Source organism: Thalassophryne amazonica, chromosome 1 (assembly GCF_902500255.1).
Source record: "Thalassophryne amazonica chromosome 1, fThaAma1.1, whole genome shotgun sequence".
In the NCBI taxonomy this organism is placed as follows: domain Eukaryota; kingdom Metazoa; phylum Chordata; class Actinopteri; order Batrachoidiformes; family Batrachoididae; genus Thalassophryne; species Thalassophryne amazonica.
The window spans coordinates 87759109-87777009 of NC_047103.1; the positions used below are offsets into that span (position 1 = coordinate 87759109).

General features: G+C 39.4%; 1 protein-coding gene across 1 annotated transcript in view; it reads right to left on the reverse strand.

Moving 5' to 3' along the window:
* scospondin (subcommissural organ spondin) overlaps window positions 1–17901 on the reverse strand; it is an 852118-nt gene that overhangs the window by 636945 nt on the left and 197272 nt on the right. The window contains 4 exon segments of the mRNA XM_034168739.1: window positions 181–301; window positions 8349–8476; window positions 14609–14657; window positions 14896–15055. Of these exon segments, the coding sequence (XP_034024630.1) occupies window positions 181–301; window positions 8349–8476; window positions 14609–14657; window positions 14896–15055 (458 nt within the window).

A 17901-nucleotide genomic window follows, 5' to 3' on the forward strand; every position in this document is an offset into this window, starting at 1 on the left:
AAAAGTTAGTGCTCAAATAAATTCAGCAGTTCTCATGTTGTCAAAGTCACACACTTACACACAAATGTGGCTGGTAAGAGGTTGACAGTGTTTCATAGGAGTTAATTACAGAATAAATTTATCCAGCTTATTCAGCTGTAATACTGTAATTATAAACCTACTATGCACATATGAGTTTACCAGTAATGTTCCGTTGCTTCAACAGGTCTATCTGTAAGTACGGCCTCCGTGTACTGCTGCTGTGTCCCTCCAGGCTCTGCCATGGTACATCCTTATACTCCTCTGGTTCTGGACTCCAACCCTGCAGATTTTGTAAAATAACAATGTTGTTGATTAATGCAACTACGTTTGCACACGTGTTGACGAGGTTGTGCACCCAGGCTGATATACTGCATCAGCTGCAGTACACTGTATCAACTCTGGCTCTTCAGTTCTTCCTGGCTAAGGTGGTGTTCAAGTTCAAGGTCCCCTTATAAGAAACTTGTTTTAAACTGCAAAGTAATTTTTATTTTTCCTGACATTGTGCTCTGTGTCCACAATCATCACCTGCTGCTCATCTGGTGCTGTCTTTCCACATCTGGGTGACAGAACCACATCACCAAGATGTTATCTGGCTGCTGAATCATGTTTGAACTTAAAGAATTGCCTGATTTTTTTTTCACAAAAATGGTGCCAAATAGCACTAAAAATGCGACCAAAAGTGGTTCCCCTATGCAATGTAGCATGTTTTTTGTGCACTGTCAATCAGTTCACCTCTCTTCTGCCTGCTTGCTGAACACATTCTGATGCCTCCTCATCACAAAGTCCGGTTCTCCAAAGCAAAATAAACAGTGAAACTTTACCTTATATTATCTGTAGTAGTTTGTGCTCCGCATCTGGGTTCATCCGTATCTGCTATAACAGAAAGATCAATCCGGAAAATGGACCCAGCAGATACCAACTGATCAGACAACCCTAACAACTGATGCAGTCATGGATATTCTGCCAGACTGCTCTAATTTGCCTTCCTTCAAGAAAACCACATCTGCCACAACTCAAACTTTATTTCAGAGTCCTGGGTAAATGCAAAGCTTATCTTCTGCCATGCCAGTTAATGTTTCAACAATAATCCTCTTTTTTTCATGACATTGCATGAAAATCCATATAATACAAGGCGAGTGGCCTCTGTGTGTTTGTGTATCTGGAACATCAACTGAAATCTAGAAAGAGCTGATGTAGCGGCTACACTCTGCGTTGTGTTGTTATGACTCCGCCCATTCACTCCCCTCGGGATGCAAACTCACGATCTCCGGCATGGGAGTTGGGCTGTCTCACCAGAAGGCTAAAACCCAGGGCTCTGGTCTTGTGACCAGAGAATCCTTTTGAGCTGTTGGGAGTGATGTTTACTAACTACATATGCACAGCGACACCTGCTGGCCTCCATTACACTTACTTTCGTCCTTTCGCATACTTATATGTTTTTTCATGAGGATTTAAGTTGTGAAAACAGCAAGATGATCGGACCAACATTTTTTGAGAAATCAGTAATTCTGATATTTTTTTCTGGCCATGATAATTTGTGCGCACGTTTTCCTTTAATTGAGCCCACAAATTAATAAAACATGTACTCAAATGAATAAAATGTGCACACATTTTCCTGGCCGTGATAATTGGTGCGCACGTTAACCTTTAATCAAGCCCTCGAATTAATAAAACGCGCGCACGTTTTCCTTTAATCGAGCCCTCGAATTAATAAAATGTGCGCATGTTTTCCTTTAATCGAGCCCTCGAATTAATAAAACGTGCGCACGTTTTCCTTTCGTTGAAAATGAACTCCATAATATGACCTAAATTGTCATCCTCACGACGCAGAGACGCTTCGCCCTCACCATCTTTTTTAATGTGCTTAAACTCCAGTTGATGTCATGCTGGGCAGCTGGAGTTCTCTATATGTCCTTGTGCACCCAAACCATGATGATACACCCTGAGAGATCCATTTCTAATGGGGAAATGTATTACACTGTCTGCTGGTTTACTGGCTAATAGCCAACATTTATGTGTCACGACAATATTGAATGCACGTTGTGGCCACATTTAAGTAGATCGTGCCTTTGTTTTACTCAAACGATGCTTAAAACATGCGCACAATATCAAAAAATGTGCACACAATATAAATCAAATCAAATCAATTTTATTTATATAGCGCCAAATCACAACAACAGTTGCCCCAAGGTGCTGTACATTGCAAGGCAAAAGCCATCTTAAAAGTAGAGAGGGTGTCTGTCTCCCTGATCTGAATTGGGAGCTGGTTCCACAGGAGAGGAGCCTGAAAGCTGAAGGCTCTGCCTCCCATTCTACTCTTAAAAACCCTAGGAACTACAAGTAAGCCTGCAGTCTGAGAGCGAAGCGCTCTATTGGGGTGATATGGTACTAAGAGGTCCCTAAGATAAGATGGGACCTGATTATTCAAAACCTTATAAGTAAGAAGAATAATTTTGAATTCTATTCTAGAATTAACAGGAAGCCAATGAAGAGAGGCCAATATGGGTGAAATATGCTCTCTCCTTCTTGTCCTTGTCAGTACTCTAGCTGCAGCATTTTGAATTAACTGAAGGCTTTTCAGGGAACTTTTAGGACAACCTGATAATAATGAATTACAATAGTCCAGCCTAGAGGAAATAAATGCATGAATTAGTTTTTCAGCATCACTCTTGAGACAAGACCTTTCTAATTTTAGAGATATTGTGCAAATGTAAAAAAGCAGTCCTACATATTTGCTTAATATGCACATTGAAGGATATATCCTGATCAAAAATGACTCCAAGATTTCTCACAGTATTACTAGAGGTCAGGGTAATGCCATCCAGAGTAAGGATCTGGTTAGACACCATGTTTCTAAGATTTGTGGGGCCAAGTATAATAACTTCAGTTTTATCTGAATTTAAAAGCAGGAAATTAGAAGTCATCCATGTGTTTATGTCTGTAAGACATTCTTGCAGTTTAACTAATTGGTGTGTGTCCTCTGGCTTCATGGATAGATAAAGCTGGGTATCATCTGCATAACAATGAAAATTTAAGCAATGCTTTCTAATAATACTGCCTAAAGGAAGCATGTATAAAGTGAATAAAATTGGTCCTAGCACAGAACCTTGTGGAACTCCATAATTAACCTTAGTCTGTGAAGAAGACTCCCCATTTACATGAACAAATTGTAATCTATTAGATAAATATGATTCAAACCACCGCAGCGCAGTGCCTTTAATACCTATGACATGCTCTATTCTCTGTAATAAAATTTTATGGTCAACAGTATCAAAAGCAGCACTGAGGTCTAACAGGACAAGCACAGAGATGAGTCCACTGTCTGAGGCCATAAGAAGATCATTTGTAACCTTCACTAATGCTGTTTCTGTACTATGATGAATTCTGAAACCTGATTGAAACTCTTCAAATAGACCATTCCTCTGCAGATGATCAGTTAGCTGTTTTACAACTACCCTTTCAAGAATTTTTGAGAGAAAAGGAAGGTTGGAGATTGGCCTATAATTAGATAAGATAGCTGGGTCAAGTGATGGCTTTTTAAGTAATGGTTTAATTACTGCCACCTTAAAAGCCTGTGGTACATAGCCAACTAATAAAGACAAATTGATCATATTTAAGATCGAAGCATTAATTAATGGTAGGGCTTCCTTGAGCAGCCTGGTAGGAATGGGGTCTAATAGACATGTTGATGGTTTGGAGGAAGTAACTAATGAAAATAACTCAGACAGAACAATCGGAGAGAAACAGTCTAACCAAATACCAGCATTACTGAAAGCAGCGAAAGATAACGATATGTCTTTGGGATGGTTATGAGTAATTTTTTCTCATAGTTAAAATTTTATTAGCAAAGAAAGTCATGAAGTCATTACTAGTTAAAGTTAAAGGAATACTCGGCTCAATAGAGCTCTGACTCTTTGTCAGCCTGGCTACAGTGCTGAAAAGAAACCTGGGGTTGTTCTTATTTTCTTCAATTAGTGATGAGTAGTAAGATGTCCTAGCTTTACGGAGGGCTTTTTTATAGAGCAACAGACTCTTTTTCCAGGCTAAGTGAAGATCTTCTAAATTAGTGAGACACCATTTCCTCTCCAACTTACGGGTTATCTGCTTTAAGCTGCGAGTTTGTAAGTTATACCTCGGAGTCAGCCACTTCTGATTTAAGGCTCTCTTTTTCAGAGGAGCTACAGCATCCAAAGTTGTGCTCAATGAGGATGTAAAACTATTGACGCGATAATCTATCTCACTCACAGAGTTTAGGTAGCTACTCTGCACTGTGTTGGTATATGGCACTGGAGAACATAACAAAGAAGGAATCATATCCTTAAACCTAGTTACAGCGCTTTCCGAAAGACTTCTACTGTAATGAAACTTATTCCCCACTGCTGGGTAGTCCATTAAAGTAAATGTAAATGTTATTAAGAAATGATCAGACAGAAGGGGGTTTTCAGGGAATACTGTTAAGTCTTCAATTTCCATACCATAAGTCAAAACAAGATCTAAAGTATGATTAAAGTGGTGGGTGGACTCATTAACATTTTGAGCAAAGCCAATTGAGTCTAATAATAGATTAAATGCAGTGTTGAGGCTGTCATTCTCAGCATCTATGTGGATGTTAAAATTGCCCACTATAATTATCTTATCTGAGCTAAGCACTAAGTCAGACAAAAGGTCTGAAAATTCACAGAGAAACTCACAGTAACGACCAGGTGGACGATAGATAACAACAAATAAAACTGGGTTTTGGGACTTCCAATTTGGATGGACAAGACTAAGAGTGAAGCTTTCAAATGAATTAAATAACTAAATATTTCACACCCAGAGCAGAGAAGTGCTGGAGAGACAGGAGAAGCCGCCATGCAAAACCGGAGCTTGTAGCTGCGCTAAGCTAGCGGATTCCTAAAAACACACAAACTGAATAATGTGTGAATAATTTAGAGGTGATTCAGCAGAGGGAGTGCTTTAGTTAAGGCACGTGAAGATTACACTGTGAAACAAATCGTTATCTAGTTATCTAGATCAATCTAACTACGCAGATTAAACAGCTAACAGATACAGCAAAACACCGCTGTGCTCCGGAACAGGAAGTGATACAATACCACAGTGAGAGTCAACCACCAGTAGAGCACATAAGCCATATAATAACAAAGCGTGCACACAATATAATAAAACGTGCACACAATATAACAAAACGTACACACAGTATAACAAAATGTGCCCACAATATAACAAAATGTGCGCACAATATAATAAAACGTGCGCACAATATAATAAAACATGCGCACATTCTCTCCACATGTCAAACATTTTGCGATGACACTTCCAGGGCTCCGTACAACAGTGTCTCACATAAGCCAAAAAACAAAACAAAAACAAAAGGACAAAAATAAATACATAAAGAAAGAAAGAAAGAAACAAATCTGATCTAATGTGAACACTGTCGCAGTAAACACAAAACTTCAGTTATTTGTAATTTCTTTAAATTCAATTTATTTCATAGCACCAAATGACTTGTGAGACTCAAAGTGAGTCACACAAGTAAGGTCCGACCTTACCAACCTTACCAACCTAAATGGCATATTGTACTGGTTAAGCAGCTTCAGAAAAGTTTACTGATGACAAAACTTCATTTTAGAAAACTGACCACAACTGAAAACAGATTAAACCTTCAATAATGACTTTCATAAAAACCAAGAAATTTTTCGATATCAATACTCAAAAAATGTAGCATAACTGGAAACAGATTTTCCCCAAAAGTCAGCTGTCCTCTGTATATAGTACAAATTGCCACATCTAATATATATATATATATGTGTGTGTGTGTGTGTGTGTGTGTGTGTGTGTGTGTGTGTGTGTGTGTGTATCCTCACACTTTTAGACGACTGAATTCATCATGTGACAGACTCAATGCACGAACCCACCCCAAGTGGTGTCTCCTCAAACAGACTGTTGGTGCCCTACTCTGTTTAAGCCAAGGTACTTCAGTAGGTTCAAGGTTCTCAACGTGCTTGTTATCCTGGATGAAAAATACAATGTGCCTATTACTACACTACTTGTTGGTGGTCAACTATGGAAGATGTGGTTGCCTTTGCTGTGTGTGCTTAAAGTGAATATGACACCTAAAAAATGAGGTAAAACTGATATAAATATCAAAAATATACATACAGTATAGTAAGTCGAAAGTGGTTTTAATCATTATCACTGAGAAATAAACTTTGTACAGCTTCTCCAAAGTGTGTTTCTTGGAAAGCGCGCTGGCAGCGTTCCATCAGCGGTCACGTGATGCCGTGACGTCACAGCATGTAGAGTCCGGTCTTTGTCTGTTCGATTGACAACAGGAACAGATAGACCTCAGCATGGACAGTGACGAGATCAAGAAATTTTCTGACTCCTCTTCAAGTGTGGATTATTTCTGTGAGGAACTCGAGACTGACTCGGATCCTGAGGATGTCACAGCAGTCATTAGACCCTACAGATTGGAGCCATATCTTTCGGACGAACAATCAAACCAGGAGCATTCTGACAGCGAAAATAATGCCGACGGTGCTTATAGCGGAGCTGAAGCAGAGGCAAGAGACATGCCAATTCTGATGCATTTTGAAAGGCTGCAGAATACAGAATGGTAAGGGAGGCTTTGATTTTTGTTGCTGCTGTTTATAACACTATAATTATAGCATTTTTGATTCTAGCATCTGTTTACTGCCTTTGTTATTTTTCCAGAGCCGCGATAGTGTAGCTATTACTTGCGGACCACCATCATTACCTTCGGGTTTTTTTGCCGTTTTCGAGTGCCTGGCATTGCATTCATCTGTGTTTAGTTACATTATTTTCACAAAAGAATAGGAAATAAACGGCGAAAGTTTTGAAAAAGATCGCCGAAAACAACAGTGAACATGCCGCCGCCGTGTTTACTACGTACTGCACTGATATTTTTACAAGTTCCTTGACCATTTCAAGATCATTGTGAAAATATTATTTGGGGTTGACATTTTATGTGTTCCTGTGAGCGGTGAGAACATGGAGACGGTAGAGGAAAGTGTCTGCTGTCGGGAGCAAATGCATGTGTGCGAGCGGAGGGAGCGGCAGCCTGACATTTCGTGCATTGCACAACACCGCGGTTTTCGATCAATCTGCCTGGACTTGAAAAGGCTAAAACCTTTCGCCCTTGTGTTTATGCAATATGCTGCGACACGCTGGTCAGGCATATCGACAAACAAGTCGCTGAGAGCTGTGTTTAATCAAAGTTTCTGCCGCTAAAAAAAGTATAAACAATGCCCACCAGACGCACAAGCCGATACGGTCTACACGCAGTGACGTATTTCAGGTTTGGTGCTCAGCGGGAAGGTGGTCACGGGACGTGCACATTTTTCAGTGGCGGGACGTTCAAATGTTGTATATAACGGGAGAACCGCGTCCATTTTCCCAAAATGCTTAAGTTGACCGAATTATATAACCTTTGTTACATGTAATAAGACTATGTTGTCTTTAAGTGTCACATCCACTTTAAGGAAAGGCCTCCTACCAACCTCCAAGATCCTCTTCTTTATCACATATCATAATGGCTGGTGCTCTGCATCTGGGCTTGTACTTACCTACCTGAGCAATGTGAGTGCTGAAATTACAGTAAATGTTAAACCTACATTTAATTTTATATCTTGGCATTTACTTCAAGTGGATGTGGATTTGGCTGACTCTTTGATGGACAATTTGTGTATTCCTTCACAGTGATATATACAAAGGCTGCACTGCAATGCCAAACTTCATCACCTCTGAATCAAAAAGAAGTTAAATGAAGTCTGATAAAAGACCCGAGACCCCTTTGTGTCAGTGTGTATAACCAGATTATGTAGTGAGAAATAGATAAGAGTCTATGACTCACCTTGGAGGGGACATCAGTCTGACATATGTTATTTCCCCAGCCAAGGCCAGAACCCATTAACAGCCGGGTGGACTGACACGATGCAAATGAAGTGTCTTGTCCAAGGACACAGACAATTCCGACCAGGAATTGAACGTGGCTCTGCATAGTGTTTGTCAAACTTCTTATACGACTGATGTACCTGATCTACACATTCTGAAATTCACCCACACAGCATTCTGTCAGACGGAGGTTCTCTTGAATCCTTACAAACAAGAAAATAAACAAATTGTTTTGCAAAATGTGCATCCATGAAAATCGCTCCCAAATGCAGCAGTCTTCTCCATCTGTGTCAGCTAAAAAACTGTCTCCGCACTCACCTGCAAATCTGCCACTCATGTGACATCATGAATCATCGACATCAAAACCATCTGTAATGAGCATAGATATCTTACTTTTGACCATACTAGTGTACCTGGAGGTCGCTGTGAGAGTCCCATCCATAGAGCCGCGCTGCTTCAGGAGGATGACCAGCTTGCTGTGATGAGGCAGTGAAGCTTGCAGCTGGAAGACTCTGGACACCCAGTGGAGACCAACATTCATCTGGCCAAATAAACAAAGAAAAAAGATGAACAAATCTGTAAAAGTCACAACCCTGAGTAAATATGCAAACATTACAGTGTTTGTCCAAAACACTGAAAGTTTTCATCTCTGTAAAATAAATGTCTAACTGATCATATAAATAACCCTGTTACCAGAAGTACAAACTCATAATGTGGAAAGCATGAATATTTCACCCTCTTCTGGCTTAAAGGTCACAATGGCCGGGATCGGGTCACTGTTTTACACACACACACACACACACACACACACACACACACACACACACACACACACACACACACACACACACACACACACACACACACACACACACCTTATTTATTTATATTTTTTAAGTTTATATATTGAAATATATATATTTATGTTTATTATGTACTTTCAGAGAGCTGCTGTCAGTTGAAATATCTTGGGTTTATACGGTCTACAATGAAATAAGTAAATGTAAAAATTACTGTTTTTATTTGTTTTTTTTGTTGTTGTTGTTTTTTGTTTGTTTGTTTGTTGTTGTGTTTTTTTTTTGTTTTTTTTTTTTTTTGCATTTTCCAGACCTTTCCAACACTTTCTGATTTGGGGTTGCATACACACTACTCCACTTTTTTTTTTTTTTTTTTGAAGAGAACAAACAGTGCCAAACCAAAACAACATTAGATTCTCTCATTTTTCTATTGTGGATTTTTTTTCTCCAAAACAGAGCGTACAAAACCGCGAACAGCCTCTCTGACCAAAATGGACAAATGACTGAAAAGAAAGAAAGAAAGAATAAATTAATTAATTAAAAGGGGGGAATTTTTTGTGCAAAAATACAAACAGAACCCATTCATTATTGGAACCATAAAATGGGAGTTAAGCTGAACTCTGAGTTGGTAATGACTTAACGTTTTTGATGAGAGGACTCCATTTGTGAAAAAAAAATGCCATAATATCCCAGCAGTCACAGAGCATGAGGCAGGGTACACCCTGGACAGGATGCGGGTCTGTTGCAGGGCCACATATAGACAAACAAACAGATTCACACCTGCACGCACACCTACGGACAATTCTAAAATTTCCAATTCATCTGGCCTGCATGTCTTTGGATGTGGGAGGAAGCCGGAGCAGCCTGAGAGAACCCACACAAACAGGGAGAACATGCAAACTCCATACAGAAAGGCCACAGGTGGGAATTGATCCCACAACCTTCTTGCTGTGAGACAACAGTACTAACCACTAAGCCACAGTGCTGCCCGGGATAGTAGCAGTAGATATTAAAATATGCAGAGTTACAGAGGTTACAGAGCATATTGAGTAAGTGTGAATTAATCTGATGAGGTTATGCAGAGTTGGTGCAGGACGTCACAGGGCAACATGGAGGAGGCATGGTGCTGGTCCCATTGCTAAGAGATACCAGGCAATGCGGGGCCAATACAACTCTGACCAGGGACCAGTAAGGGCACACAGCAAGAGGGCATCCAGGAGACGAGGCAGGCTAACCCTCTTCCAGCACAGATCACCAACCATGTGGAGGAAAGGTGGAAGCACAGTTGTCTGTTGCACTGTGAGTGACGATGTAAGAAAAGAAAAGAAAAGAAAAGAAAAGAAAAGAAAAAAGAAAAGAAAAGAGCCCAGACAGATGCAGTGAATGCTGAAAGTTTTGTGCCCTGACGTTCACCTGGTTTAGACATCAAAGTTGCTGACAAAACAAAACAAAACAAAAAAAGAATAGAACAATAAATAATTTGATAGAGGAATGACTGAGAGACTGATGATCTCCCAAGAACCATCACCCAGTAGTATATAATTATTAAGGTAATATTTACAATTTCTTGTCTTCTGCAATTCTCAAGTGTAATTTAATCAGAACATAATTTTATGTGCTTGAATGAAAAAAGCAAGTGAATTCATTTGGCTAAACAATATATATATATATATATATATATATATATATATATATATATATATATATATATATATATATATATATATATATATATATATATATATATATATATATATATATATACACCCTTCATGTCCTTTAGTATGCTACCAATGAATAAAATTAGCTACAGATGCACATTTTAATGGCCATAGAATTTATTGGCCAATAAACAATTTAACAAAAGCCAAAACTGCAACACTGTGATATGAACATTCTCATATACACCACTGTATATGCACAAACTGCTGCTTGCATGTTTGTGTTTTTTTGAAATTCTAATTCATGGATCAGTGTATACTTTGTAGCGGTTATGATGGGTATACGAGGTCTGTCCATAAAGTATCGTACCTTTTTATTTTTTTTTAAACTATAGGGATTTGATTCATATGTTTTCATGTCAGACAAGCTTGAACCCTTGTGCGCATGCGTGAGTTTTTCCACGCCTGTCGGTGACGTCATTCGCCTGTGAGCACGCCTTGTGGAAGGAGTGGTCCCACCCATGTCCAGCTCTCCACAATTTCACTGATACTTACTGGACTGGTAAGCATTGAAAGCCGAGATAGACATGTCCAAACTTGTCCTCTGACACGCCGAAACGGAGGTGTTCCTTTGTCTCGCTTCCAAAGCGAATCAGTCGTGACGCGCGAGGCCTCCGCGCGGCTTTCCGTGACAAAATCTCTTGTTAAAAGTGAAATCTGCCGGAAAATGGCTGATGTCCAGCTCTTGTGATAACCAGAGAAAGAGCACACGACGGTCTCGTATCCACAGAGCCATCAGCTCAGAAATGGTCCGGTGGCTTGTGCCGTGTCGTCGCAGCTCGGAGCGCGGCGCACTGAGCGTCCTTAAAGGGGTCCTTAAAGCTAAACTAACAGACCTTATTCTCTGTGAAGCCCGTAAAATTTGCACCGAAAGCTAGATAAATTTTTCGAATAGTTTCCAGGTGCCAGTCTCTAACAGCTTCTGAAAAAAGTCTGATGGAAAAAAACCCCAAATCATTCCGTCATTTCCAGACAATGAAAATCCGACGACGGGGCGTGACCACTCCTTCCACAAGGCGTGCTCACAGGCGAATGACGTCACCGACATGCGTGGAAAAACTCACGCATGCGCACAAGGGTTCAAGCTTGTCTGACGTGAAAACATATGAATCAAATCCATATAGTTTTAAAAAAAAAAGGTACGATACTTTATGGACAGACCTCGTATGTATAATTTTATATACATATGAATAATTTTTAATTTTGGTTAAAGGGGTAGGCCTTTACAAGCTTTTGCTTCTGCCTACACCCCTTCGAGCCCATGGGTGCATTGTTGGACTATTTATTTCTCTCTTTCGTGGTATGTTTTTTGTTGTTTTTGACCTGTGTGTGCCGAATACATTCATTCATTGTAAACTATACGAGTATAAACAAACTCAACTGATATAGTGGAAGATTTTTAATTATGGCAAAAATAATGAGGATGAAAAAGCATCAATTTTATGGTTATTTAATACATCTGGTCAATGCATCAGTGAATTAAATTATTAAATGTATTAATATTAAATAATTTAATTTAATTATTTCTATAACCTTTTAAAAAATGAAGAGAGTGTTAATATCCGAGGTCTGTTAGAAAAGTATCCGACCTTTTTATTTTTTTCAAAAACCTGATGGATTTGAATCACGTGTGCTTGCATGAGGCGGAGTAAATTATACACCAAAATGAACCAGCGCTGGAATCCACATAAAAATGAAGATGATCAACATGATAAACAGTGCCATTATACAAATCAATGCATATGTTACATAAATAACACTTTCCTGATTATACTACATAATAATCAATACAAATCCCGCCTTTGCGGGATTGTTATGGAGCACGATCTGTGGTCACAGCGCTGACTGCAAAGACAGCGCTGCTCGCCTTTTTCTCCAGACTTCGAGCCTGGAGCCAGAGCAGCGCTGAGCTTAACTTTATGTGGTGTGATCGTTTTAGACTATGAAATTGATAACAACAACTGTAGTTTCGTCATTCCCTTAATTTGCCCGTGCTGCAATCAGGTTTTGTCGTCTCCATTCGGTTGTCATAGTAAAATAAATACAGAAATACATTTAAAAAATAAAGAAATCTGACAGATTAGGCGTGTCTTATTAATTGAGCGAACAAATATCCACGTCAAGAATTATTGACATGTGAAAAGAGAATACAGTGGTCCCTCGCTATAACGCCGTTCACCTGTCGTGGCCTCGGAGTCTCGCGGAGTATTTAGTCCAGTTTTGCATACCTTTTTTTTTACAGTGTTCTGTGTTCTGCGTATCTGTTTATAAGAATCTTGTTGCCCAGAAGAGAAAAGAGCACCAACAACTACTCATAACTGTGTTTGTCACACGGAAACAAACACCTGCTGCAGCCAGGTGTGAGTGGGAAAAGGCGCAGCGTCAGGACGCAGAGGCGCGATCTGTGACATACTGGTCAGTCACTAATAATAATTTCTTATGTGTCCGACCTCATTCGTTGATCGTTAAAATAAATTTGTTAGTTCTAAATGCCATCATAATTATTTATAGGAAAACGTTCTATTTTTATTTCTCAAACAAATGTTTGGGCCTGAAAACAGTTTGGTCTTATTTTCCTACTAAGGTTTGAACTTTGAGAGTGTTTACACACGAGAGAAAAGTGAGAAAATGTTCATGCCTGATTGAGAAAGTGTATAAACTGTGTAGTGAGGGGTTTTACAGCTTTGAAACGTCTATAATAATTGTAAAAAATAATGCTGACTACTTCGCGGGTTCGCGTATTACGGGCTATTTTTTAGAACGTAACTCCAGCGATTAATGAGGGACCACTGTAACACTTTATTGATTATATACTACAAAACAGTTGATACGACAGCCGCTTTTGACGCTCTATTGGCACGCGTCGTGATTGGTGGAGTTCTTTTTCATTGCTGTCTTTCCGGCTTCTATGTCGTAAAATGAGGGTGTGTCTGAAGCGGAGTCTGAATATTTATGGGCGTGTTTATTATAATTACGATCGTTTCCACCCGCTGCATTTATCAAGATCACGTCAGGTGTACGCCAGAAATGGGCAGGTGCGCACTGCTTGATACATGTCACGGAGACTTTGGTGTATTTCAAGTTTAGTGCGCAACATTGATACATGAGGCCCACTGTGAGCAAAGTTAAACCCAAACCCAATCTCTGTTTTGACTTGGATGTTTGACAGATGACTAGAAATACCATTTTTCATTTGTGTGTCACTGCAATGACGAGGCTGGTCGATGTTTTGCAGTTGTGAATCTCTCACCATCTCGCAGTCCATGACTCACACAAGAGGTCAGTTTCCACAGAGCTCCGGTTCAGGGAACAATGTAAACACACCTCGTGAAGTACGGACAACAACACAACATTGGTGCACGGCAGAAATCCATCATAGGTGCTACACCTCCTCTAGATAGCCCTCTCAACTTGAGAGAACATATCATAATCAACTCCATCCACATCATCGCTAGCTGGAGGAGCCATTTGTGGAGTTTTTCTTGTCACTTAATTTTTGTTTTGTAATTTACACAGTAGGTGGCAGTAAAGAGGCGCACCAGGTTAGCTCAACAACTGGCCCGGCTATGAATTGGGCTGGATACTGGCCTCCATTTTAGAGTGAGATTTCCCACTCCCAAATGACCAATAGGAGAGCAGCGCTCGCACCACACCACCAAACGTAACCAAAGTGAGGCTGACCAACACTGACTTCAGCATTTGTTTTGTGTTGTATGTTTTAATGGGTCTTCATGTATATTCTGAAGCACTTTGAAATGTGTGATGTGAAAGTGCTTTAAAAATAGTTTTTCTTGTTCTTACTAGCCAGTGTGCACCATTTTGTCGCACACTGCAGTTGTCGTCATTGATTTGTTTCAGTTCTATAAAACACTAATGAGTTTCAGTAAGTGGCCTATCACCATATGTGATCTTTCCACATCAGAAGAAGCTTTTGAAAAAGAGGAACATTTTCAGGTAACCAGGAAACTACATTTCTACATTCTGGCTGCAAAACAACAGAATTCCATTTAGCAATACATCATATCTGGCATATTTAATCAGACATTAGTTACCATGGAGTGTGTGAACTTTTGTGTACCTGGCAAATGCAAGTAATTTTAGCCACCATCTAATATAAAGACAGGACAAATAATAAGCCAGTGACTCTGACTTTACCTTGACAGTAACAGCATTTGTCTCCCTCTCCAGTTACAAGTTTTTGGCCCTGAACAAACAAAGGAAAACACTGACTATATTCTCCATCACACACATGGTAGAGTTGCTATGAAACAATAGTCACACAAGCACAAGAAAAACCAAAGCATGCAGAGGATTTATTTTTCATAATTAAAATGAGCAAAATCACATCCACATGCAGCAGCTAAATATTCAGATACTCAATAATAAGTGAACAAGTCCACAAATACAAATGTACATGTGCTAAAACAAACAAACAAACTTACTTTTGGGCACCCAGTCACTGTGTACGGGCAGTACTGTGAGCACTGTACTGTCAGATTAGACAGACAGAGACATAAGTGGCACTCAGCTTTTCTCCACTTGTCTCCAACTGAATGGGACTGGCCCTGGTACTCACACTCATCACAGGGGTCTGTCTGGCACCTGCACAGTCAGGTACATATAACGTACACAATTACCAAATGCATCAATGAGTTAAGGGTCATTTATGTCCAAAGTTAAATACAAATATGGATACAAATGGAGCCTTCTGTCTGCACTCTGCATTCTTGTCATGGCTGATTAGCACTTTCCCTTAAAAACATGAAATCTGGCACACAATTAGTGGAACATTAAACAAAGATTTATAGTTAAGGGGTCATTGGAAATTGTGATTGGTACGGCCGCCATCTTTGATTTCAAAATAGTCGCCATGGTTTACCATTTTTGTTAAATACTTCCAAACTAATACAGATATTGACATTAGGGGTCAAGGAATCTAATGGTTCCAGCAAATCATTTGAGAGGTCTGAGATCAAAGGCATAAATTGAAATAGTTGGAAATATGGTCCAATCTTTTCAAAATTGAAGATGGTTGCCATACAAAGCTATTCTGTTCAAGTCAAATATCAAATAATGTGCATTTCGACATATAATAAAAGCATATTATGGCACAACAACATATTTTGACATATAACAATGACATGTAATGATATATGATAATAGCATGTTATCAATTACCAGGTATAGACACAAGAGACGACAGAATAAAGAGGTGACAGAATAAACCATAAACAATGAGCCAAATAAAGCTCATAGGAACAATGTGAAGCACAAGGAAATACAGACATTTTACACTCAATTTTACACAAGTCCAATGCATTCTTTTGTGCACCCACACTTTATAAGTTCACTGCAGATCTTTGTAGCTTCTGATAACGTTCTGATACCGCAACAATTTTTACTGGGTTGATGATGCTTTTTTAAAAATGGACAAAAAACCAGAGATGCGTGGAAGAAAATGGAAAACAACCATCAAAATGGATAGAAGAATAACCAGAATGGCAAAGGCTCACCCATTGGTCAGCTCCAGTATGATCAAAGACAGTCTGGAGTTACCTGTAAGTGCTGTGACAGTTAGAAGACACTTGTGTGAAGCTAATTTATTTGCAAGAATCCCCTATAAAGTCCCTCTGTTAAATAAAAGACGTGCAGAAGAGGTTACAATTTGCCAAAGAACACATCAACTGGCCTAAATAGAAATGGAGGAATATTTTGTGGACTGATGAGAGTAAAACTGTGCTTTTTGGGTCCAAGGGCCGCAGACAGTTTGTGAGACGACCCCCAAACTCTGAATTGAAGCCACAGTTCACAGTGAAGACAGTGAAGCATGGTGGTGCAAGCATCATGATATGGGCATGTTTCTCCTACTATGGTGTTGGGCCTATATATCGCATACCAGGTATCATGGATCAGTTTGGATATGTCAAAATACTTGAAGAGGTCATGTTGCCTTATGCTGAAGAGGACATGCCCTTGAAATGGGTGTTTCAACACGACAATGACCCCAAGCACACTAGTAAATGAGCAAAATCTTGGTTCCAAACCAACAAAATTAATGCCTCACAGATGTGAATAAATCATGAAAAACTGTGGTTATACAACTAAATACTAGTTTAGTGATTCACAGGACTGCTAAGAAAGCAGTTTGAACATAATAGTTTTGAGTTTGTAGAGTCAACAGCAGATGCTACTATTATTGTGAACACCCCTTTTCTACTTTTTTTTTTACTAATAGCCCAATTTCATAGCCTTAAGAGTGTGCATATCATGAATGCTTGGTCTTGTTGGATTTGTGAGAATCTACTGAATCTACTGGTACCTTGTTTCCCATGTAACAATAAGAAATATACTCAAAACCTGGATTAATCTATTAAGTCACTTAGCACTACTATTATTCTGAACACTACTGTACATGTGTAACAATACAATAAAATAACAAATCTTGCAATCATTTTTAGTAAACTCAGTTATATAGTTGCATGGCTGACTCCACATTGTGCCTCTGAGGACTTTGAGAATGACTCCCATGGAATTCATGCAGTTTGCTTGCCACAACAAGCAAATGCTGGCACAGTGTCACATCCTGTCAGTGTATGAAACATGAGAAGGGCCTAACACTCCTATTCCACAGGACACCATTCTACTGCAATTCCCCATGATCCAGAAAGGGTGCAACAACAGGGTGAAACAGCTTACTTCGGTATGCCTCCAATCAGGCTGGCTTATAAAGCGTATACCTGACAATCTGCTTGAAAATGAATGTAAAGCTGCACCAGGCTGCGTTCTCAGCCAGAACCACAACAAACGCTCCTTTGCTTCAAACCTTTTCTCCAGTGGAGCATAATCAAACAAGTATCAAGCTGTACTCGTGAAGACTACCCCATTTAAAGATGTTTGAACAAGACTGAAGCTGTTAAGACTATGAAAAACCAGGAAGTGACCATGTAACGAGGCCGGTTTGGCGAATCGGGATGAAATTTTGAACAGCTTGAAAATTTCACCTCAATTTCAAAACTGGTGCTGATGCTGGCCGGACACAGCAAACAACACTTTCTCAGTGTTTATATTGTTCTCACAGATGCTCAGTTAAATTAACACTTTCAAAAGTGTTAATAATCAATTTTAAAAAGTGTTGAAAATCTAACACTTTTTAGTGTTCAATTATAACACATAAAAGTGTTCTATTTGACACTAAATTGTGTTATTCCCCAACACTGTCAGGGTTAAATAATGACACATAAAAGTGTACACCAGTAAGGTTCCAATCCACCTAACCTGCATGTCTTTCCTGTATTTGTGAAGTAAAGCCATAGTTTTTTTTTTTTATCCTTGTTACAGCGTTACTTTAAAGCCAAAAGAAGTAGGATTAGGTTATGGTTAAGGTTAGGGTCGGGGGGAGGAGTAGGGCCAGTAACAGTGAGTTAAAAAACCCCGTCATGAAAATTTCA